We start from the raw sequence: 23918 nt of genomic DNA, 5'->3' as shown, positions 1-23918 counted from the left end.
GCCACGGGGGAACAGCTGGTCACACACACACACACAATCACCGCTGTAATCATTGTTTTATTTTTGTATATATTATTCAAACGTGTCCAGTGAATTATTATGTAATTGTACCTACAGTATTATTATACATAATTATTTTTATTATCACCGCGTTATCGCACTTCGACGAGCTGGCTCCGCGAATATTATTTAACACGGCCGCCGCGATTTTTGTCTCGTACCGAACGTTCTCGCAGCAGTATCCACGCATGCATTTTTGTACCGCAATATTATAATATTTTTTATACTAAAACGGTAAAGTATTGTTATTTACAGATTTTTGTTGCAGGCTCGAATAGCCAAGTATTTAATTATAATCTTATTATTGTGCGCCATAAGGGCCATTTATTATACATATTGTAATTCAATTTACTTTAAGTTCCGCGGCGCAAATTGCCATATTATTATAATATATTGAGTGTGCGCGAATCGCCGGCTATTTAATAGTAAATAGTATTGTATCGTGGGCGCGAATCGCCACGAATTATTATATAAAATTCTTGTTATATTATTATTATTATTATTATTATCATTACCCGGTGCGTATCGCCAGTGTTGTCTTTTTTTATACATTATTGTTATAGCAGAAGTATGAGACCAGCTGGCCAGTCTGCGCTCCACAAATTGTGAGTTATTCTTATTACTATTATTATTTTTACTATTACCCATTTCGTATTATAATTATTATTTGTTGTACCAGAAGGGCCGCATAGTATTATTAATTTATCATTATTCTGATTTGTCATAAGGACTACATATTATTGTAATATTATTTAACGAATTTATATACCTACAGCTCACATAGCTGCACATAATATTAAACCTTAACTCTGTTGAGCCAGAAGGGCTAATTTATATAATTTATTCTGTTTTGGGTGAGAATGGCCATAATAGCATACATGTATCTCGTTTAGCCATAAGGGCTGCGATTCATTATATTATATTTTTTTACACCATTATTGTGTTGCTGTGATTTATTGCCTTATTTATTATTTGTTATTTATTATTATTATTGTATTATACAGCAACTCATTTATACCAGCAACTGTGTTACCATTTTTCCTTATTATTAATTATTATAAACACACCCACATATATACACACTTAACACACAGATAATACACATAATTACACTACACGCATTACGTAGTTCGACAGTATTTGCCCGGCGATCCCGACCACTGCTGTTCGAACTATTACACCATTACACACCCAGCTAGTGCTCGCATATTTAAGACCTAGGTGTTAGTGGTGAGCGATTATAAGGTGTCCGGGGTGCGCGTATTATCGTCATAGGCTCCCGGCCCGTACATTTTGGTGACCTCGACGTGATTTATAATATTATTTTCTTAGATTACGGATATTGTTATATTAATTCATTTTAGAATTAATTATTTCTTATTATCTTCCGTCGTATTGATATTATTGCTTACATTTTCATTTTGTGATTAATATCTATCTACGTCAGTTGATAATAGTCTGATTGATAATTTAAAATCAAGCTAATATTGCCATTTTAATTATTGTTATTTAATTATAATATTTAATCAATTTGTATCGCAATTGAAATTTCAACTCTTGACAAATCAATTTTACCTCGTTGTATCGGTCACATTCGACCTTGATTTGTGATCCTTCATTTGTGCCAATATTTCTTGTAAGGACTAAACGATGTACAGCGAAGAGGAAATAAAATTGTTAGCAGAGCTAAGAAGGAAACGAGGTGTTGTCAAAGCAGCCCTCACACGTGCCCAAACCTTTGTTTCAAATTTCGTTATCGGTGAGCAAGCAGTCTCATTACTCGAGTTCAGGCAGGAGGAGCTGCCACAAATAAACAGGAAGTTTGATGATATTCAGTCTCAAATCGAATTGATTACTATTGAAGATACTGTAGAAGCTGAAACCGAGAGGAATAAGTTTGAAGAACTATATTTTATGATAAGATCACAGATGCAAGAAATTATCAAGGCAGATAAGGCATCAAACACTTCTGTTCACAATGCTTCGCACATTTTCAGCAGTTCAGGACATCGGAATCAGCTGCCACCAATACCACTGCCATCGTTCGATGGAAACATACAAGAATGGTCTTCATTCTTCGATATTTTCCGTGTTATAGTACATGAAGGAAATGAATATTCAGATGCTCAGAAGTTTTATTATTTGCGTTCGTGTTTACAAGGGCAAGCATTAGACTTGGTGCGTTCTATTCCTATCAACGACGGCAACTATTCGGTAGTTGTTGAAAGGCTTAAGCAACGATACGACAACCCTAGTCTTGTAATTCAGTCGCACATACGATCGCTTCTTGAATGTCCAAGAATTGAAGAACCATCAGCATCAGCGCTGCAAGAACTTTATTCGCATGTAAGCACTCATGTTGCCGCACTGAGCGCGCTTGACCAACCAATCGAACACTGGGATGCGTGGTTAATCACTATAGTTACAGGACGTCTTGACAGAAGCACCGGGCACGGATGGCAACTACATCTGAGAAACACTGATTTACCCAAGTACTCGGACCTCGAATCGTTTCTGGCTAGCCGGTGTGTGGCGTTAGAAGGTTCAGAGGCAGTAAGTTTAAATCAAGGGGGATCTAAGGTTATTCCAAATAATTCGGGCACAAGGTATTCAAAACAAAATCAATTGAAGGAAGCTCAACTCACCCGATCAGTGAGTAATAAGAAGTTCGGAGCCCACTCAAGAGGTGCTCTTGTAGCAGCATCCGAAGTAAAAGAAAAATGCGCATACTGCACAAGCATGCACAGGTTGTATACATGTAGCAGTTTTAAGAACCTTTCAGTCGGAGATCGAATTAATTTTGTACGTGAAACTAAGCTATGTTTCAACTGTCTTCATCCAGCACATGCAGCTGACAAATGCAGATCAAGATATAATTGTTTTGTCTGCAAGGGGAAGCACAATACTTTACTTCATTATGAAAGAAAAGGGGAATCTTCGAAATCTGTGAGTGACGAGGACACGCCTGAAGAAGGTGTAGCTTCGTCTTCGAACCAAACTGGCTCAAAAAAGGTATTACTAGTTCATCAAGGACATGGCCACGTATTCTTGTCAACAGCAGTAGTTCTAGTAAGGGACCATCAAGGCGTGCGTAGGAAATGCCATGCCATACTAGATAGTGGTTCGCAGGTTAACTTCATATCCAAGGGACTAGCAAAACAACTACAATTACCAGCTGCAAGGTCGTCGATTCCAGTTAGTGGCATAGGAGCAAACACACTCCAGTCTAGTACCTATGTTGATGTACATGTTGAATCCAGATTTGGTTCATCGAGTTTCAACTTATCTTGTCATACCTTACCTGTTATCATGTCACAACTACAACCTGTTCGTCCTCCAGTGGAAGGCTGGACAATTCCAAGTGAGCTATTACCACAGCTAGCTGACCCTCATTTCTGTGATTCCAAACAAATCGATTTATTGATTGGAGGTGGTGCATTCTTTGACATATTGCAGCCAAGTCGTATACAGCTGGATGTGAAGATGTTATATCTGCAGGACAGCAAGTTGGGTTGGATAGTCACAGGTGAGTTGAGCCACACATGTCTGCTAAGTGTTGGCAGGTCGTTGGAAAAGGAATCTAAGGCAATTCTCGGCCACGAGGATGTTTTGTACGACAAACAATCAAAGGCAAACCAGTGTTCTATCGAAGAAAACCATGCGCTCGAACATTTTCAGTCCACATTTAGACGAAATGAGGAAGGTCGTTTCGTGCTGCAATTACCCGTCAAAACAGACCTAACTAATTTAGGTCAGAGTGTCAACTCAGCTACATCTAGGTTTCTCAGTATGGAGAGAAAACTACAGCAAGATGCAGACTTGCGAATTGAGTACACGAAGTTCATGAAAGATTATCTGGAGATGGGCCATATGCAAGAAGTTGTGAAGGAATCGAATATTCCTAAGCGATCATGCTACTTACCACACCATGCAGTATTCAAGAGCTCAAGTTTAACAACTAAAATTCGAATCGTTTTTGACGCCTCAGCGAGAACTTCTTCAGGGTTGTCACTCAACGACGTATTGATGCGAGGCCCAAAGACGCAGGAGGACATATTCTCAATTCTTACGCGTTTTAGAAAATATCAATATGTGATTTCGTCTGACATTGAGAAGATGTTCCGACAAGTAGCTGTGGCAGAACAAGACTGGGATCTCCAACGGATTTTCTGGCGAAATAATCCTAGTGAAGCTTTGCGGACCTATCGATTGGTCACCGTAACTTATGGTACAAAACCAGCCTCGTTCATGACAACGCAGTGTTTGGTAACGTTGGCACAACAAGCGTACGAACATTTTCCCAGAGCTGCGGACGCGATAACGAAGGATTTTTATATGGATGATCTTATGACGGGAGGTGAAACCGAAGCTGAATGTATTCAATTGCACCAAGAGATAACGTCAATTCTAGCCTCAGCAAAATTACCTCTAAGAAAGTGGTGTTCGAATTCCTCTTACGTCTTGGGACATATTGGTAAAAATGTCAGGGACCCCTTATTCACCTTGGAATTAGGAGATGAAGAAATGGTCAAGTCTCTCGGCTTATGTTGGAACCCAGTACTTGATGAGTTCAGGTTCAATGTCATACCAACTCCAGCACGATCAAAATTGACCAAAAGAACACTGCTATCCGATTTGAACAAGGTGTTTGACCCCATAGGTTTTATAGCCCCAATACTCGTAAAGGGAAAGATATTTTTACAGCAGGTATGGGCTTTGAAAATTGATTGGGATAGTCCCTTGTCTTCAGACATTCATGATCGGTGGATGTCATTCCATAAGGATTTAGAGAAACTGCAAAATATATCCATCCCAAGAAAGGTTCTACCAAAACCAAATGAATTCCAAATACACGGATTCTGTGATGCGTCGCAAGAAGCCTATGGGGCTTGCATATATGTACGATCGCACTGTTCTGAAAATACGTGGCAGGTTCGACTGCTGTGTGCTAGGAGTCGTGTAGCGCCAATAAAGGGTTCAACAATTCCTCGTCTTGAACTGAATGGTGCCTTGGTATTAGCACAATTACTCCAAAAGCTAACGGATGCTTGGGAAATTGATCGTCATAAGTGTCATTTGTGGACAGATTCCACTGTAGTTCTTAGTTGGTTAAATGCACAATCCAATCGATTAAAGGTGTACGTCAGCAATCGCGTTAATCAGATCTTAGAGCTTACAAATGCATCGCAATGGAATTATGTAAGAACAGATAAGAACCCTGCTGATATGATATCTCGAGGTACTAATGTAACGGAGATAAGTGCTTCTAAACTTTGGTGGAATGGACCTGATTGGTTAGGCATATCAGACGAGTTGTGGGAAAAGGTCCCAAGAAATATATTGAAGGAAGAAGAAATACCTGAGCAACGCACAATACAATTTGCATTAGTTGGAGTTCAATCTAATCAAGAGTTGGTCCAACATTACTCCTCCTGGTCACGACTGAAGAGAGCAACAGCTTGGTTAAAAAGATTTGTAGAATATTTGAGAACAAGAGGGGTACCAAGTGAAGTTTATTTGTCTGTAAGAGAACTGCAAGCGGCCGAAGTATGTATACTGAAACAAGTCCAAGCCGAATGTTTCCTTGATGAGTTACGATCTCTGGAATCTCAAGGGGAGTTGAACCTAAAAAGTAAACTGAAGTCCCTACGTCCATTTATAAAGGAAGGACTAATCTTGGTTGGTGGACGTTTGAACAATTCTGGGTTGTCAATGTTACAAAGGCACCCGATCGTGTTGCCCGCAAATCATAAGGTGACTCGGTTAATATTTGAACAAATACATTTAGAGCAATTACATTGTGGGCCTCAAGCTTTGCTTGCTGAGGTGAGACGAAGGTACTGGCCGTTAAGAAGTCGAGTGATGGCTCGTTCCGTGGTATCACGTTGCGTGAAATGCACCCGAGCAAAACCAACATTTAATGCTCCCTTGATGGCTCCATTACCCAAGGAAAGGGTCCAAGTCGCACGACCGTTCGCTGTTACTGGGGTCGATTTTGCTGGACCAATCATCATAAGAAGCGGTATAAGGCGAGTGATAGGCGTGAAGGCCTGGATAGCCGTTTTCGTATGTTTTACCACAAGAGCAGTTCATTTGGAGATGGTGGAAGATCTATCGAGCCAAGCCTTCCTGGCATCGTTGCGTCGATTCACGGCGCGTAGAGGCTTATGTTCAACAATATTTAGCGATAACGGTACAAATTTCGTTGGAGCAAGAAGAGAGCTGTACATGCATGTAATGGCTGCTCATCCACAGATAGCCCAGAGAGGTATTGAATGGAGATTTAACCCACCATCAGCACCACATTTCGGTGGCCTATGGGAGAGTGCGGTTAAAAGTGCAAAACACCATTTAACCCGTATGATGAGTGATGCCAAGCTAACTATTGGTGAATTATCAACACTATTGTGCCAGATAGAAGCTTGCCTTAACTCACGACCGCTGACCCCAATGAGCAGCGACCCATCTGACTTAGAGGTACTAACCCCAGCTCATTTCCTTGTAGGCAGTCCTATCTCGTTACCTCCTGAGGTCGACCTGAGACAGGAACCATTGAATAGTCTTAAAAGATGGAAGTATGTACAGGCGTTAATGCAACATTTTTGGCGAAGATGGTCTAGCGAATATTTACCTCAGTTACAAATTAGAGGAAAATGGAGTAGTAATAAAACTCCATTAAAAATTGGTGATATTGCTATTATAAGGGATGAAAACACACCACCCACAAAATGGAAACTGGGAAGAGTAGTTAACGTGCATCCTGGTAATGACGGGATCATAAGAGTAGTAACAATGCGCCTCGGATCCGGGGCAGAATTGAAGCGTCCGACAGTCAAACTATGCCGACTACCAACAGACAAGGACATAAATATAGATGCAGACGAAGAGGTAGTTGAAAAACAAATTTTCAACGCGGGGGAGAATGTTGCCGCCGCAACATAACAGAAATAAGATATCGGCCACGGGGGAACAGCTGGTCACACACACACACACAATCACCGCTGTAATCATTGTTTTATTTTTGTATATATTATTCAAACGTGTCCAGTGAATTATTATGTAATTGTACCTACAGTATTATTATACATAATTATTTTTATTATCACCGCGTTATCGCACTTCGACGAGCTGGCTCCGCGAATATTATTTAACACGGCCGCCGCGATTTTTGTCTCGTACCGAACGTTCTCGCAGCAGTATCCACGCATGCATTTTTGTACCGCAATATTATAATATTTTTTATACTAAAACGGTAAAGTATTGTTATTTACAGATTTTTGTTGCAGGCTCGAATAGCCAAGTATTTAATTATAATCTTATTATTGTGCGCCATAAGGGCCATTTATTATACATATTGTAATTCAATTTACTTTAAGTTCCGCGGCGCAAATTGCCATATTATTATAATATATTGAGTGTGCGCGAATCGCCGGCTATTTAATAGTAAATAGTATTGTATCGTGGGCGCGAATCGCCACGAATTATTATATAAAATTCTTGTTATATTATTATTATTATTATTATTATCATTACCCGGTGCGTATCGCCAGTGTTGTCTTTTTTTATACATTATTGTTATAGCAGAAGTATGAGACCAGCTGGCCAGTCTGCGCTCCACAAATTGTGAGTTATTCTTATTACTATTATTATTTTTACTATTACCCATTTCGTATTATAATTATTATTTGTTGTACCAGAAGGGCCGCATAGTATTATTAATTTATCATTATTCTGATTTGTCATAAGGACTACATATTATTGTAATATTATTTAACGAATTTATATACCTACAGCTCACATAGCTGCACATAATATTAAACCTTAACTCTGTTGAGCCAGAAGGGCTAATTTATATAATTTATTCTGTTTTGGGTGAGAATGGCCATAATAGCATACATGTATCTCGTTTAGCCATAAGGGCTGCGATTCATTATATTATATTTTTTTACACCATTATTGTGTTGCTGTGATTTATTGCCTTATTTATTATTTGTTATTTATTATTATTATTGTATTATACAGCAACTCATTTATACCAGCAACTGTGTTACCATTTTTCCTTATTATTAATTATTATAAACACACCCACATATATACACACTTAACACACAGATAATACACATAATTACACTACACGCATTACGTAGTTCGACAGTATTTGCCCGGCGATCCCGACCACTGCTGTTCGAACTATTACACCATTACACACCCAGCTAGTGCTCGCATATTTAAGACCTAGGTGTTAGTGGTGAGCGATTATAAGGTGTCCGGGGTGCGCGTATTATCGTCATAGGCTCCCGGCCCGTACAATAATATTTTATAATAAACTAATGTTATAAAAATCATACGTAATACGTTAGGTAACTATGTTAATCAGTGCTCGACTTCTGAAAATAAATATTAGAGTACCTAACCTACTTTGATGAAATATGACTAGGCTAAAATACCTATCCGAAAATTTTATTGAGGTACTTTGTCCCTTCCTCCATCAAATCAAATCAAGCACTCATTTTTAATACGTCATAATCAATGAATATATAATATACCTAACCTAACGTAGGTAGATTCCGGTATAACGATTATATTCAGCATGCTTCATGTTTAGATGCTATAAGCAACATGAGTTGTAGCCTTTAAAAATATATTCCATTATTCGTCTAAATTTGTATTTAGTGTAACAATGTTATACGTATAGGTTCTTATGTCTAATCAATATACTACTATAGAGACAACATTATGTATAATAATGTAGTGTAGAGTTGATGTTTTAATAGTTCAAAAAGATAATAATAGAATAGCATATAGCAATATTATAATACCTATAGGTCGCAATAATAAAAAATCTATTTTGTCTACATCCGTTTGACTTATAATCTATGATATTATTAAAATGGAGAACATCTTTTCGTCTCAGAAACGTATTATAATAAAGCAATAAATAAATTAAAAATACACCCTTTAAACTTTTAAATAGTATCAGGTAATCTTTCCAACGTGATATGCCTAGCCGCCTACAGGTACTATATATATATGCTAGCAAACGTTGTGAATTCGTGACATTATAGAACTGCAGTATAGGTACCTATATGGAAATATTGCAAGTAGAATGAAGATAACAATAATATACAGACTAGACCTATAAATGATGCGTAATTTGGTGTGGTGTCACACGCCTAACATCTGCAGCAGCAGCCCATATATACACGTAAGTACCTTATCGGGCGTGCCTAGGACCGAGCATATTTTGAATATTTGATCGATCTCGCTCGTGCCCGGAAACAACGGTCTGAACGTGTACAGCTCGGCCATGATGCAGCCGACGGCCCACAAGTCGATCGGCGTGCTGTAATTGATCGAATGCAACAACACCTCGGGGGCCCGATACCATCGGGTGGACACGTAGTCGGTGTACGGGGGGCGCGACCGAGTCTCCCTGGCCAAACCAAAATCGGCGATTTTGACAAGCTCGGGACCGCAGCACAGTAGGTTCTCCGGCTTCATGTCCCGGTGGAAGAAACCGTGCCTGTGCATGAACGCCAATCCTTGCAATATCTTTGAACAAAATTACACACGCGAAATGGAATATACATATACATATATATATATATATATATATTATTCATTATTATAATAGGTACATATTATTATTATATACGTGATGTACGTGTATAGTTTAAGGAAGGGAACAAAATCTGTATGACTGCAGGATACACCCAAGCTTATGGATTATTTTAGAGGAATTTCTTTAAACTATTAATGAGTATTAGACCAAAATATACATATCTATGCCAACTGTACCAACTATTATAGATACCTACAGTAGTAATTGGATGAAAAAAAATTTGCATAACCCTCACGAGTTTCTCTCATAAACGTCTTTATATCGACGGTATTATATATAGTCAAACTAGGATTGTGTTTGGCTAACTTAACCCCAAATAAATAATAATGTAATGTGTGTAAAAATCGCTAAAAGTACTTACTAATTGGGGAAATTGTTCTAAAATAATAAATAATAATGGATAAACCCTTAATATAGATTACAATAAATGTAAAAAGTTGGTTTTTTTAGTTTAAGTTAAAGGATATTACATTATTTTAATCAAATAAGTTTGGAATACTGTCCGCCTGTCCCTAATATTTAGATAATTATTATCTAAATATTACTGTTTACCACAATGAATAAATTATAAATACAACAATTAGGTAAAAAATGCATTTATACCAAAAACTTATTTTTCCACTTTAGAGTTATTCTGACTCGACAGTTGACTAATAATATGATATGATATGTATTATATACTTAAAATTTTCGTATAATGTATATTATATATTTTTATCATACGATTTTTACCTGATAAAGTATATTTCTGATGGACTGTTCGGGAAAAAATTTACTCTGACTCCGCATAAGCTGATAAAGATTTTCTTTCATATATTCGAATACAAAGTAGAGTGTATCGTTTTCTCTTATGACTTCTCTCAGCTTTATTAAATTAGCATGATTTAATTTTTTCAAAGACTGCAAAAATATTTTAACATTTGATAAAATTCAGAATTTTGCATGAAGTATATTAGTATATAATATAGAGTGTACCTACCTTAACTTCTCTCAAATTCATTGCTTCATCCCAAGAATAATATTTTCTTTTCATTCTGTAAGAATTAAATGTATTTTAAAACACAACACATGGGGTCTTAAGACATTTAGCCATGTATATACGGTATACCATAATTATTATATTATAGGTACCTATTCAAGTATATTACCTATATTATTATACCTATAATGGCTACTACCTAGCTGAAATAGGTATTTGTATAATACCTGCTGGCGCTGTCTAAATGGTTTAATTTATTGTGATAACGTCCGTAGATACCCAGTGTTTTAATTGTGTTAGTATTAATATTATGATACTAAAAAAAAAATTCGACAAAAACATATTCATTGAACTACGGGCGAGTATCTATAGTATTACCCTCAAAAATTGCATACCTGTAGGTATACAATTTTAAAAACCTCTACGAGTTACAACTTACAGATACACGTATTCAAGTTGTAACGATACGAGGTTAAATATACATATAATGTTACGATACATCAGTATTCAGTACAATAGACAATAGTACATCACATGTTATACAAAAGAGTACTCATATTGCAGCACATATAGGTATAACAATACTAGCTCATTTTACACGAGATAGGTAGTACCTCAGCTATACCTATCATATTAATTGTATGCGGCTTATTCTAAAAATGTTATAATCTTTCTCGAACATAATAATATTAATACGATATTTTTTATATTTTATTATCTTATTGTGTATAAATAACAATTATATAATACCAATTGTTATAATTATTTTCTTAGTTGAATTTTTTTAAGAATGTTATAATTTTGATTTCGTTTTATGTTTATGATGGGTAATATAGTGTACTTAATACACTAATAATAATATTATGTATGCGCAATTCCGTTTACCTCTTAATGGCCACCTTTTCTCCTGTATCGATGTTTTGTCCCAACACGACTGATCCATACGTGCCGTCTCCAAGCTGATTCAGAGTCATGTATCTGTTCATGTTGGTTTATTGTCATTTCTTCATGAACACACGTGGCGTGAATATAGCAGTGTTCTGTTGATATGTCTTTGCGTCGGTGACAGTATTACCTATATATTATAATATACGCCAGCATAGGCACGTTCTTAGACAGCGTGTAGGTACCTATCTTACAGTATATTATGTTATATTGTAAGCGATTAGCGTAAAGTTAACATTGTATGCGACACAACAGAATATTATTAGGTAGATTCGTACGATATATTGATCTGCACTCTGCGGCACGAAGACACCACATTGTACGGGGAACGCAGAACGTATAGCTAGGTACCTATACCTATTATTATACAAAGCCGAACACTCAAAACCAACCACCTGCATCAATATAAATATACCGTTGCTAGGATACATTTCAGGCGTTTTGTACAATCACAAGACCTTGTCTGAAAGTTCACGTGGGCCACACAACATACATATATATATATTTGACTGTTTTGACTAGACAATCAATATACCTATACCTATGTATATAATGCGAGTTAAATTAAAATCGAAAAAAAAACATCATATAGGTACCTACCTACCTAATAAATATGACTGCGGAGTCCATCGTGATAACACAATAATATATTATATTTAATAGGTAGGTATACAAATGGACTGTGACCCATAAATATATATAATATACAACCGTTACACATTACCTATATACTAATTATATGTTTGTATAGTACTATGAGTAATAGGTAGGTACCATAATAATGCTATTAAAAAAAAAATAGTCTGTTGTAGGTAGGTAGGTGATTTGACTTATTCCACCTAGCAATATACGGATACGGTACACGTACTATAATTACTATTATTTATTTACACTTGCATGGGGTAGGTAAACATATCTGAGCAGCGCCAAAACTAATAGCGTTGATGAGATTTGTTTGATTAAAAAACATAATATAGTAAATATTAAAATATACCTATGTTACCTATAGGCTATAGGCGTATAGCTATTATTATCATTCGAATCTTAATATTTTAGATTACCTACCTACATTTTGGTATGAGTATATTTACCTACTAGTAAAAGCTTTTATGATTTGCTTTCTTAATTCCAGACATATTTTTTATATACCTACTATACACTATACACGTATAAAGACGAATAGGTACCTACCAATGTTGACGATATTGGATCTATGTCGACTTTTAAGCAATTGTTGATTGGACCTTTAACTGTTGTGTTTAGGTAGGTGCAGTGGCGGATCTAGGATTTTATTATGGAGGTGCTAAGTTAAGGTCTCGTATTCTGTATACTCTTTAAATATATTGATGGCAAGATTTTTTATAGTCGTCCTCAAAATGAATGTGCCTAATATTTTAACTTTAAAAACAACACTATTTAATATGGCGTAAATTCACTTCAGATACCTACGCATTGCATTTTTTTTTTTTTTGAAACATACGTACTTCGACAAGTTAAGTTTGACGGTGCAAAAATAAATTGTGGAAATCATTATTTTGGAAGTTATATTCTTCCAAATTTTGGGATTTAACGTATTTACACGCATACGCACAACACACCGTACTTGACTGTCGCGCCCGTCGCCTATAACGAATTTTGAATTTTTTTTTATGTGTTTTAACAAGTTAAAAATGATGGTGAAACCAGTGGTAGGTATATTTATGTTTTACTGGACATACTTTGTATGTTTTCAATTTGTTTGATTTAACATACCTATGTAGTTGAGCATGCTGAAAATGACAGTGAACAGTTAGTTTTGAAGTCATTCAAGGTGGTTTTACATAACAAACCGAGGGATCCCAATGTTTTCGATTTTAATTGTCCGAGTGACCACAGCAAGCAAGTGACCACGCCGGGTGTATATGAAAATACTATAAATTTAAGTTAGATACCTACCTATAACTAAGTCTGACCGCCAAATTCTGACTTCAAAATAATGAAATGCATAAGTAGGTACTAGAGCTTTGCACGGTCCGTTTTCTTATAGACCGAACCGGACTGTTCCTTTTTAACAGAGACCAGGACTGGATCGGCCCGATAAAATAAAAATGAAGTCATCAGACCGAACGATTATTTTATTATGATTTTTATTTTTTAACGTAATATAAATTATATGTAAAATTTTAATATTAAATCGTCGTTCCAAATGCAGATCACTATAGAGCGGACAATATTGGACTAATATAAATTTGATGGCGGACCGGACTGGACCATTTTTTTTTTTTTTATAAACGAAGAGACCGAACCGGACCGAACCACATTAAATTTCAATACACAAAGACCGAACCATGGTCCGGCCCGGTCCGGTTTGGACCGGTCTAGACCAGACCGTGCAGAGCTCTATAGTAGGTACATTAAGAAAATCAAAATTTGTTATGGGCGCTGCACGCGGCATTAAGCCAAAATAATAACTTAGTCATGTATAAACTATTAGCTATGTATAATTATTATTTATTATCATGTTAAAATAGCTAAAAAAAAAAATTAAAACCGTTCTGTAAGAGTGTACATATTCGTAGATAGCCGCATAGGATAGGAATGTCTTATTACCAAGTACTCAACAAATAAAAAAATTAACTAATACCTATGTCATTGATTAATTATGTTCAGTGGTGGATTTTTAATAACAAAACAACTTAATTTTTTTATTATTACTAAATAATACCTACGTCTTACCTAATAATAATATCCGACTGCATTATAAATCATAATGTGACGCAGGGTTTATTAAAAACTGTTTTAATCGTTTAAAACATGACGTTTTGTTTGTTTAAAACATGTTTTCCTAAAATGATTTTTCAAACGGTTTTAAACATGTTTAAAACATAATTTAATCGAGTTTAAAACAAAATATGTAATTTATTTATAAAAAAAATTATTTATAACATTTTTATATATATTTTATAAATTTTTATTTATGTTGGAGTACAACTATAATTACTTATTGTTATGTTATTTATTGGTATGTAATTTTAATAATTCTATTTCTAATTTCTATATAGCTTATGCTTTACATTAGTGGCCAATGTCAAATCTAATTGGGTCACACTGCATCAATTAACATTAATCGTTTTCACACAAATAACATAAACAAATTTTAATGACATCTTATTATATCATCTTATCTTATCTGACTAACTATCTCAAATTCATCCAAATGTGACATTGGCCTTTCTTGCCCCAAGCCATAGCATTTTATTGAGAAATTGTTCAGCAAACGACTCCAACACTACCAGTCTCTCAATGACTAAAAAACTAAGTTTTTGTAGTTTTGGATCATTATTGGCAACTTTCATTAACGCTAATTTATCATTAGCTTTGCGCGTTTGATATTTTAAGTTTCAAAAACTAAATACTTTAGGTAATGCTGTTAAATTATTTTGTTGTCCCCTAAATTTATTCCATCCAACGACACTACATCAGTAACGAGTACTGACGACATAACATATTAATTACCTATCTCAACTAAATTATGTTAATACATTAGTGGAAATGACAAGCTGAGAATGCCAAGGCCAAGGTTCACTTCATGAAAGTGTTACCATTAAAGGAATTCCAAATTAATGATTTAAACTATTTTTTCGATGAGGCAATTATAGCAAGTAGTTATAGTACAATTGTATAAGTTCAATAAAAAGGTTTACAGAATTTGACTACTTTAAAAAAAAAACCATTTTAATGCTTAACACATGACAACACTAAAAAATAATCATAATCCTATAGATTATAATGATGTATTGTAAGAAATTAATTGATTAATTTTAATTCAATTGGTTATTAGTTTATTTTGAATACAAAATGTATTTTGGTTGTATATTTATAATTTATTATCATTACACAATAGTAAGTCACAAGTGATGGGTTTAATTAACAATGCATTTTTGGGCAATTAAAAGATTTTACGATAATTTAAATTCTGTAAAAACCTGTTATTTACTCTATTGGATTATTGATAATCCTCTTCAAAATTATTCATTTATCATTATTTCAACCATCTGATAGTTTGATCATTAAAACAGTTAACTACCTGAAATATATTATTAAATCAAACGAGGGATGTTGACAATTTAGCCAAAGCTCAATTTAGACCTTCATACGGAAAATAATTTTCAAGTATTTAACAACTACACTTTTGTAAACAATTAACTTTAAAATAAAATTAGTTAAAAATAAGTCAATGAAATGTTGATAAATGTTTTTATTATTGATCATAGAAAGTAAATGCATCAGAAAAAAAAAAAACAAGTTATCTGTTGGTGTTTAAACGATGTAGGAATGTGATGAATTGCAATTAAGTTTAATCGACTTCTTCAATAGTTGGACCGGCTCCTGAGCCAGCACCTGGGGCAGCACCACCAGCACCAGCAGCTCCTGGGAATCCAGGCATACCACCGGGACCACCTGGCATACCACCACCAGCACCAGCATACAATTTGGTGATAATTGGGTTGCAAATGCCTTCCAATTCTTTTTGTTTGTGTTCATATTCTTCCTTTTCAGCCAGTTGGTTAGCATCCAACCATTTGATTGTTTCGTTAACTTTTTCCAAAATTGTGTTCTTGTCAGATTCTGGGATCTTTTCTTTGATTTTTTCATCTTCCATTGTGCTCTTCATGTTGAAACAGTAGGATTCCAAACCATTCTTAGCGGCAATGATATTTTTTTGTTGTTCATCTTCATTCTTATATTTTTCAGCATCATTGACCATGCGTTCAATATCTTCCTTGCTTAAACGTCCCTTATCATTGGTGATGGTGATTTTATTTTCTTTGTTGGTAGATTTTTCAATAGCACTAACGTTCAAGATACCATTGGCGTCGATGTCGAAGGTGACTTCGATCTGGGGGACTCCACGTGGTGCGGGAGGAATGGAAGTCAACTCGAATTTTCCTAACAAGTTGTTGTCCTTTGTCATAGCACGTTCTCCTTCATACACTTGGATCAAGACTCCAGGTTGGTTGTCAGAGTAAGTGGTGAAAGTTTGGGTTTGTTTGGTTGGGATGGTTGTGTTACGCTTGATGAGAGCGGTCATCACACCACCAGCAGTCTCAATACCCAAAGACAGAGGAGTAACATCGAGCAACAATAAGTCTTGGACTTCTTCAGATTTGTCTCCGTGTAAAATGGCAGCTTGTACTGCTGCACCATAGGCAACAGCTTCATCAGGGTTGATAGACTTGTTTAATTCTTTGCCGTTGAAGAAGTCTTGTAATAATTTCTGTACTTTGGGAATACGGGTAGAACCTCCAACCAATACAATGTCATTGATGGCAGATTTGTCCATTTTAGCATCACGGAGAGATTTTTCTACTGGCTCCATGGTGCTGCGGAAAAGATCAGCATTCAATTCTTCAAAACGAGCACGAGTGATTGAAGTGTAGAAGTCGACACCTTCGAACAAAGAATCAATTTCAATGCTAGCTTGGGTGGATGAGGAAAGAGTACGCTTTGCACGTTCGCAGGCAGTCCTCAAACGCCTCAGGGCTCTCTTGTTGGTAGTTACATCCTTCTTGTACTTGCGTTTGAACTCTTGTACAAAGTGATTGACCATTCTGTTGTCAAAATCTTCACCTCCCAAGTGAGTGTCACCAGCAGTTGACTTGACTTCAAATATTCCATCTTCAATGGTCAAGATGGATACATCAAAAGTACCACCACCCAGATCAAAGATCAGAACGTTGCGTTCACCAGATGTTTTCTTGTCTAAACCATATGCAATGGCAGCAGCTGTAGGCTCATTGATGATACGCATTACGTTTAAACCAGCAATGGTACCAGAATCTTTGGTAGCTTGACGTTGGGAATCGTTGAAATATGCAGGTACTGTGATAACAGCATTTGTTACTGTTTTTCCTAGGTAAGCTTCAGCGGTTTCCTTCATCTTGGTCAAAACCATAGACGATACCTAAAAACAAAATTAAAAAAAAATTATTATTTGTTATCATTTTTCTTAAATTTTATTTAATAGTACCTCTTCAGGGGAGAAGATTTTGTTTTCTCCTTTGTAGGAAATTCTGATTTTAGGTTTACCACCATCACTGACTACTTCAAAAGGCCAATGTTTCATATCGGCTTGTACAGTAGCATCTTCGAAACGTCTTCCAATCAAACGCTTGGCATCTATAATGTTAAAAAAAAGTTATTAACAGTCATTAACAATATTAGTAGCTTAATACCTTAGATCATATACTATAGATGTAGCTACAGCGTATAATTTTGTTGCCAATATAGCGAGAAGGCACCAAATTAGGTGATCAAAGTGCGCAAGCGCAATTCCTCGCATAATTATTCATAGGTACAATAGGTATCTGTGGATAAATATGAGACGTCGCATTGCGCATGCTTATCGACCACCTAATTTGGTGACTTGTCGCTGATATCAGCAACGTCTTTTTTGTATTGATTATGCTGTGAATCTATCTATAGTATATGATCTAAGCTTAATACTTACCAAAGATTGTGTTGTTGGGGTTCATGGCGACCTGATTTTTGGCAGCATCTCCAATGAGACGTTCAGTATCGGTGAAACCAACATAACTGGGTGTGGTACGGTTTCCTTGGTCATTAGCAATTATCTCTACTTTGCCGTGTTGGAAAACACCGACACAAGAGTAAGTTGTACCCAAATCAATACCAACAGCAGGAGTTTTGGCAGCCATTTTTCTTGGTATGTAGTATTTTTATAGTAAGGAATATATGAAATAAGTCTTGTAGTTTGACAAGAAGTCCTATATAAAAAAAAAATACTTATTTATTATATAAGAACTGTATCGATAGTTTAACATTGGAATTATGCTATCCATATTCAGTATAACAAGGACATACAAAATTAAAAATCATTACTATTTATAGTATGATTTACAATACAAATATTTATTCTTTACCAAGAGATTGCACTATATTGTGTCAAGACAAGATGAAACTCCTACTTTAAAACTGCCTATTTATACTACTTAAAATAATATAAATAACTGCATCATGCAGTTAGTTAAAATGTATAATGTATTACATAGTTTACAGGTATCTGTTGTATTTGTTATAATTAAAAGAATTAATGACAATCTCATTAAAATAACGAGTCATAGCAGGGAACAATTCAATAAAAATATTAATTTATAAATTAATAATATAATCGTTTTGGTATAAATATAAATAAAGATTGGATGATTGTAAGAACAATTTACTGAATTATCTCTATTGTCACCATATTCCTAATCAAACAATTAATATTCGATTACTTATTGCTCACTAATGCTTAGTCAGTTCTCGACATTGGAATATGACGGAAAATCGTTTTATTGAACTAAGTGATGCGTTACAATACGGCCTTGGCCCAACAGGTAACGGACTAAGGTTTAACGATAATTGATACTAAATACCAATATAATATGCAATGGTCATAAAACGGAAACAAATGCTCAAGTCGAGCATAAAAAACAAAATAATATACGGAGTCGTGAAAAACACGAGTTGTGAACAGTTCGGTTATGCGGTTAATGGCGCGAACAGGCGGCACACCGCCGAACAAAGAAACGACAAAAAGACGGACGGCGAGAAAGAAAACGACAATCATATTATATTACACGACAAATGGCAACGGGAGATTTGATAAAACGAATCGATATTCGACAAATCAAAAACGACGGAACCACTTATAACTAATGTTCGCATATAACCTTAAAAGCGTACATCGTGCGAGGTGCTCCACAATAATACGACGGGGAGGACGATATTGTCGGGCCGAAAAAAACAATGCGAATGTCTTGGTTTTGGAAACTAATTGTGTAACCGCGGGGAAGTGTTGTTCTGATGGTGAAAATTGAATAGATTTCGTGGTCGGGGACATTTCAACGAAACAAGATGGAACAAAAATAATGAATAAAACAACAACAAATCATACTCACAGACTAGTATCCCGTGTAGAGTCCAGGAACAAAATGGAAGATGCCGACAGACGAGTGCGTTGCCGTAGCGCTTTCAGTGGTTATGACTTGTGTTTGCCGGGTGGTGGGGAGACGGTAGTTGACGTAAATGAATCCGTTCGCCGTCGTAGCAAGCGGACCGTATTGCCGTATACCGATTACCGGGCTGACGGCGGGGCGAAGGGTTGGACAAGTAAGTGGTGGGGGTCGACGGCTCTAGAACATTCTAGACGTTTCATGGAAGAAAAAACCCGACCGCAGTTTCCGCCTTTCCGGGGGTTTCGACGGTTATACCGAATGCCGACCCCCCGCGGCCCCACGATCAACCGCGGGCATCTCCGTCACGTTCGCGTTTTCCAGACGTGTTCCCAATGTATCGTGTACTCGTGTGTGTTAGCCGTTTGGCCTTGACGGCTTGGCGGTTGAACCTTGGACTTCTTGGTGGTTTGTACTGTTTGCATTGTTGGCAAACCGCGATTGACCATTGACGTCAACGCCAATCAACGGAATGTATTATATTAATATGGGTGGACGATTTAGGATTTCCGCGGTGGGATAAAATATTAAAATCCCGAAAGATTCACCGCGCAATGCACACAATTCAAGATACACTTTTTATGCCGTTGATATCCGTATAATATAATTTATATTTTAAATATAAGTGTATTATCTAAGCAGTAGACATCTAGGGAAAAAGGCACCCTAGTAAATAATAATTAAGGAAATTTGCTTTTATTGGGAGTCTTTATGGCTCATATTTCTGAGACCCCCACGACCCCCGTGACAGCAGGCTATGAATGGGTACCGATTTTGGAGGTCTAGCTAGTACTCTATAGTCGTTTGTTTGAATTATAAAAGTCGCGCCTGTTGGTCGGTCTTGGATCATAATATAATATAAGGATTTTTGATAAGGCTTGGCCTTTTGGCGGTCTCTTTCGAAGACGTTTGAAAGTCGAGTTTGAGTATCTATAGAAATGTTCTCTCACGCCCGTGGAAATAGGTAATTTAACGGGACTGGTAGATGATACGGTCCAGTCTGTGCTTTTATGAAAGTCGAAAAGCATAATTCCGAAAACCGTGTTCGTTGAGTGTCTTAAAGGAAGTCAGTCACCTCAACTCTCAAGTGAAAAACGATTAACGTTCGACTTGTGGGCTGTGGCTTATATTATAATAATAGACCTCTTTCTACACAGTCACACTGCAGTAGTGCAGTGCGTTAATTTTGTATGGACAAATAGAAAACGGTGGTAAATTCCGAGTATTTCAAATGTATATTTATATATTTTTTATTATACCTATATACGTTGTTATTCTAATGTAACTTTAACTAATTAAAGCAAACATGTTTTACATTTAAAGTATTTGAAGCTAATTTGTCAGAGAACTTTTTAATACTGTATTTTTATTTTAGGGCTTTTATTTCCTAGTACTATATCTAGGTTGTTACATGATGGAAATTGGAAATAAACTATTAAGTTATTTCTACCATGGGTTGTTCCTTGTTATTTGATTTGTAGATGGAAACGACGTAATAAATATATTATACGTGAGCGCGTGAGGTGTACCTATGGTGTATCCGTGGTATTGGAAAAAAATCCCCTGCGGTAGCAATGTAGCATTATATTGGGGATCGACTAGATAAAAATTATTTTATAAATTATACATAATGTAGGTAGAAATAAAATTAATATTGTATATTACCTATGTTAAAAATGTTTGTTTTATAAAAATTGTCTTATACCCTAAAAAAACTATATAACTATAAATATATTATATATTATAAAAAAATGTATGTCACGATACTGAGGCTTATAATAATAATTGTATTTAAATAATATAAGTGATGGTAATTGGTAGTATATATATATATGTGATTATATTACCTATGGTTAAATATATTTAGCCATATGATATTACCTATATAGTCAGTCGCGATACCTAGGGTTATAATAATAATAATAATTAAACATAAATTATTTATAAGAATTATTTTATAAATTATATAGCAGAAATTAAATTTATTGCATATAATTTAAAAAAAATTGTTTTATACTAAAAAATTATGCCACGAATCCGAGTTTAGGTAAACAATAATATACGTAATGATAAAATATGGTTTAATTGTAGTCGTTAAAAAAGAACATTTTTAAAAATGTATAGGTATGTTTAAGATTCTGAGCGGAGCGATGAATATATTGATTTTACAATGATGTTTATTTTTATTTGTGTCTGCGTGTAAACGATAAGCAGTCGATAATGCTTCGATTTTGAACTTCAGTATCTTGTTTGATGGTAAAGTGAATCTAATTAGTTGATTCATTGGGGAGGTATATTCCCTTATTCCCATTAGTGTTCAAAAGCAAGAAAAACAAAATAAAAATTAAGGAAAACTGGGAATTTTCAATTTTTACGGTTTTCGACAAACTCGATTTTGGTTTTTGGTGTTACTCTAAAACAATAGTGACTTGACATTTTTACTGGTTATTTATATTAGCATTTTCTGTACATGATGCAATTTTTAAAATATTTAGATTTGTTTTGAACTGTTTAGGGTCATTTCAAAAAAATATTAAAAATCCAGTCACAATTTTTTTTTGTAAGCATTTAAAGTTCAAATTTTAACATAAGGTGTAAAAATCACGATAATGTGCAAATTATTTTGAGTTAAAAATTCCTAAAAAATTTTCTTTTTAAATCTAAGATTTTAAAATGTAATACCTTCTAAGGTTATCAACCGACTATAAATATATACCTGTATCAAAAAAAAAAATTCCATAAGAAAGTCAAATTAAATTTTTATGAACGTTTGAAATTCAAATTTTTACAACATTGGATATTTACTCGATTTCTCTTATGTAACGATTTTCTTATTTTGTTGTAATTCAAAAACGAATAACCGTAGACATTTGAGATTTATATCACATGTTTATTTTATAAATTCCTATACTTGATAAAATTTTCAAAATATTTTGACTTGTTTTGAGCTCTTTACGGACAATTTCCAATATCAATTTATTTAGTTTTTTTTTCTATAAAGATCAATACAATTTTATTTGTTAGGCCAAAAGCGTCAAAATTGAATACAATGCACCTGATATATTTCTTAAAACATAGCAGTTGAAAAATATTCAAACTACATAATTTTTTTTATAAGCATTTAAAGTTCGATTTTTGACAACATTTATCAAATTTTAAATTTTTAAATGATTTTTTAGTTAAAAACTTATAAAATGTTCAACTTTTGTAGCAAAAGATTGAAAACTTACGACAAGGGTCCACGTAAGTAGGTCATTCTGTAACCAGAAAATCTCTAAAATATAAGAACACAGTTTTTTTTATAGTTATTTTAATTTTATGTTCAAATTTGGAGGTAATTACATATCATAAATAACCAAGAATAACGATTTTAGTTATTTTGTTGTAATTTTATAATATTAATTCAATTTACCGGCAACCGTATTAATTATAATAAGTTAATAACTAATAAGTAATAACAATATAATTAATATAATATAAAATATCCACATAGGCAAACCGTCAACTCACCGCTCAGAATCGTTGTTCGTATACAATGATATTAGCTATCATTGAATTCAAATGTAATACCGCATGCATTATACAGTTATCTACTTGTAACCTACTGTACAGCAGATAGCGACATCGACTTGCTCACCTTTTTTTTTTATTACTTTTTTGAATAACATCAATCAACATAATATTTTAAACTTATTTAAGAGGACATAACTCATGCATTTGTTGTCTCCACGCGTCTTACACACGTACGACATGGCAAATTTTCATTCGCTTGTTTATAGTGATATTACTATATTAGATTGAATTAGTGAATTGACCTATATATATTATCTAATTTTAGGTAAGAATATTATCTGTGCTCAAGCAGTTAAGCGTCAGAAATTTATCCATACCAATTTTTCAAGCAAGATATGGGTAGGTATTTAAAATATTACAAATTAAAAATGGTCATATCTTATCTTAAAATTATTGAAAAACCACCTACGCTTAACTATTTCACTAACACAGCGTTTCTTTTACATTTTTATCCGTGGAAACCTTTTTTATGTCCACTTTTATTGTCGAATCTGGGGATATATACTTTACTTTTTTTTTTACTTTTTTAGATTTTTTTATTTAGCTTTCAACAATAAGTTATTACAGCTCGACAATTAGAACCCCTACTTTGTTTCAATTGATAGTTTCAATTTTAATAGTCATTTTTAGCGTCATTGTATGTAAGGATTATTTGCAATAAAAATAATAATGATTTCAAATAATAATAATGTATACTGTAAATAATTCAAAAAATATTTTAAATAACACACAAACAGGACCT

At 34.7% G+C, this 23918-nt stretch overlaps 3 protein-coding genes across 3 annotated transcripts; 1 reads left to right on the top strand and 2 right to left on the bottom strand.

Annotated features, from left to right (window-relative positions):
• Positions 1-1710: 1710 nt before the first annotated feature.
• Positions 1711-7002, top strand: LOC132942768 (uncharacterized). The gene has a single exon (XM_061011407.1). It carries the CDS (start codon positions 1711-1713, stop codon positions 7000-7002), a length of 5292 nt encoding a protein of 1763 aa, XP_060867390.1.
• A 1964-nt stretch (positions 7003-8966) lies between these two features.
• Positions 8967-11948, bottom strand: LOC132943415 (serine/threonine-protein kinase ICK-like). The gene is made up of 4 exons (XM_061012400.1): positions 11547-11948; positions 10662-10716; positions 10415-10582; positions 8967-9612 (listed from the first exon to the last, which is right to left on the bottom strand). The coding sequence occupies exons 1-4, from the start codon at positions 11645-11647 to the stop codon at positions 9226-9228; spliced, it is 711 nt and encodes a 236-aa protein (XP_060868383.1). The 5' UTR covers positions 11648-11948; the 3' UTR covers positions 8967-9225.
• A 3880-nt stretch (positions 11949-15828) lies between these two features.
• LOC132942916 (heat shock 70 kDa protein cognate 4-like) lies at positions 15829-19708 on the bottom strand. Its single transcript, XM_061011630.1, has 4 exons — positions 19550-19708; positions 18097-18373; positions 17617-17765; positions 15829-17550 (listed from the first exon to the last, which is right to left on the bottom strand). Exons 2-4 carry the CDS (start codon positions 18302-18304, stop codon positions 15943-15945), a joined length of 1965 nt encoding a protein of 654 aa, XP_060867613.1. The 5' UTR covers positions 18305-18373; positions 19550-19708; the 3' UTR covers positions 15829-15942.
• Positions 19709-23918: the final 4210 nt, after the last annotated feature.

Source organism: Metopolophium dirhodum, chromosome 4 (assembly GCF_019925205.1).
Source record: "Metopolophium dirhodum isolate CAU chromosome 4, ASM1992520v1, whole genome shotgun sequence".
Lineage (NCBI taxonomy): Eukaryota > Metazoa > Arthropoda > Insecta > Hemiptera > Aphididae > Metopolophium > Metopolophium dirhodum.
The sequence above is the reverse complement of the archived record's forward strand: the minus strand, read 5'-3'. Positions and strand labels throughout refer to the sequence as shown.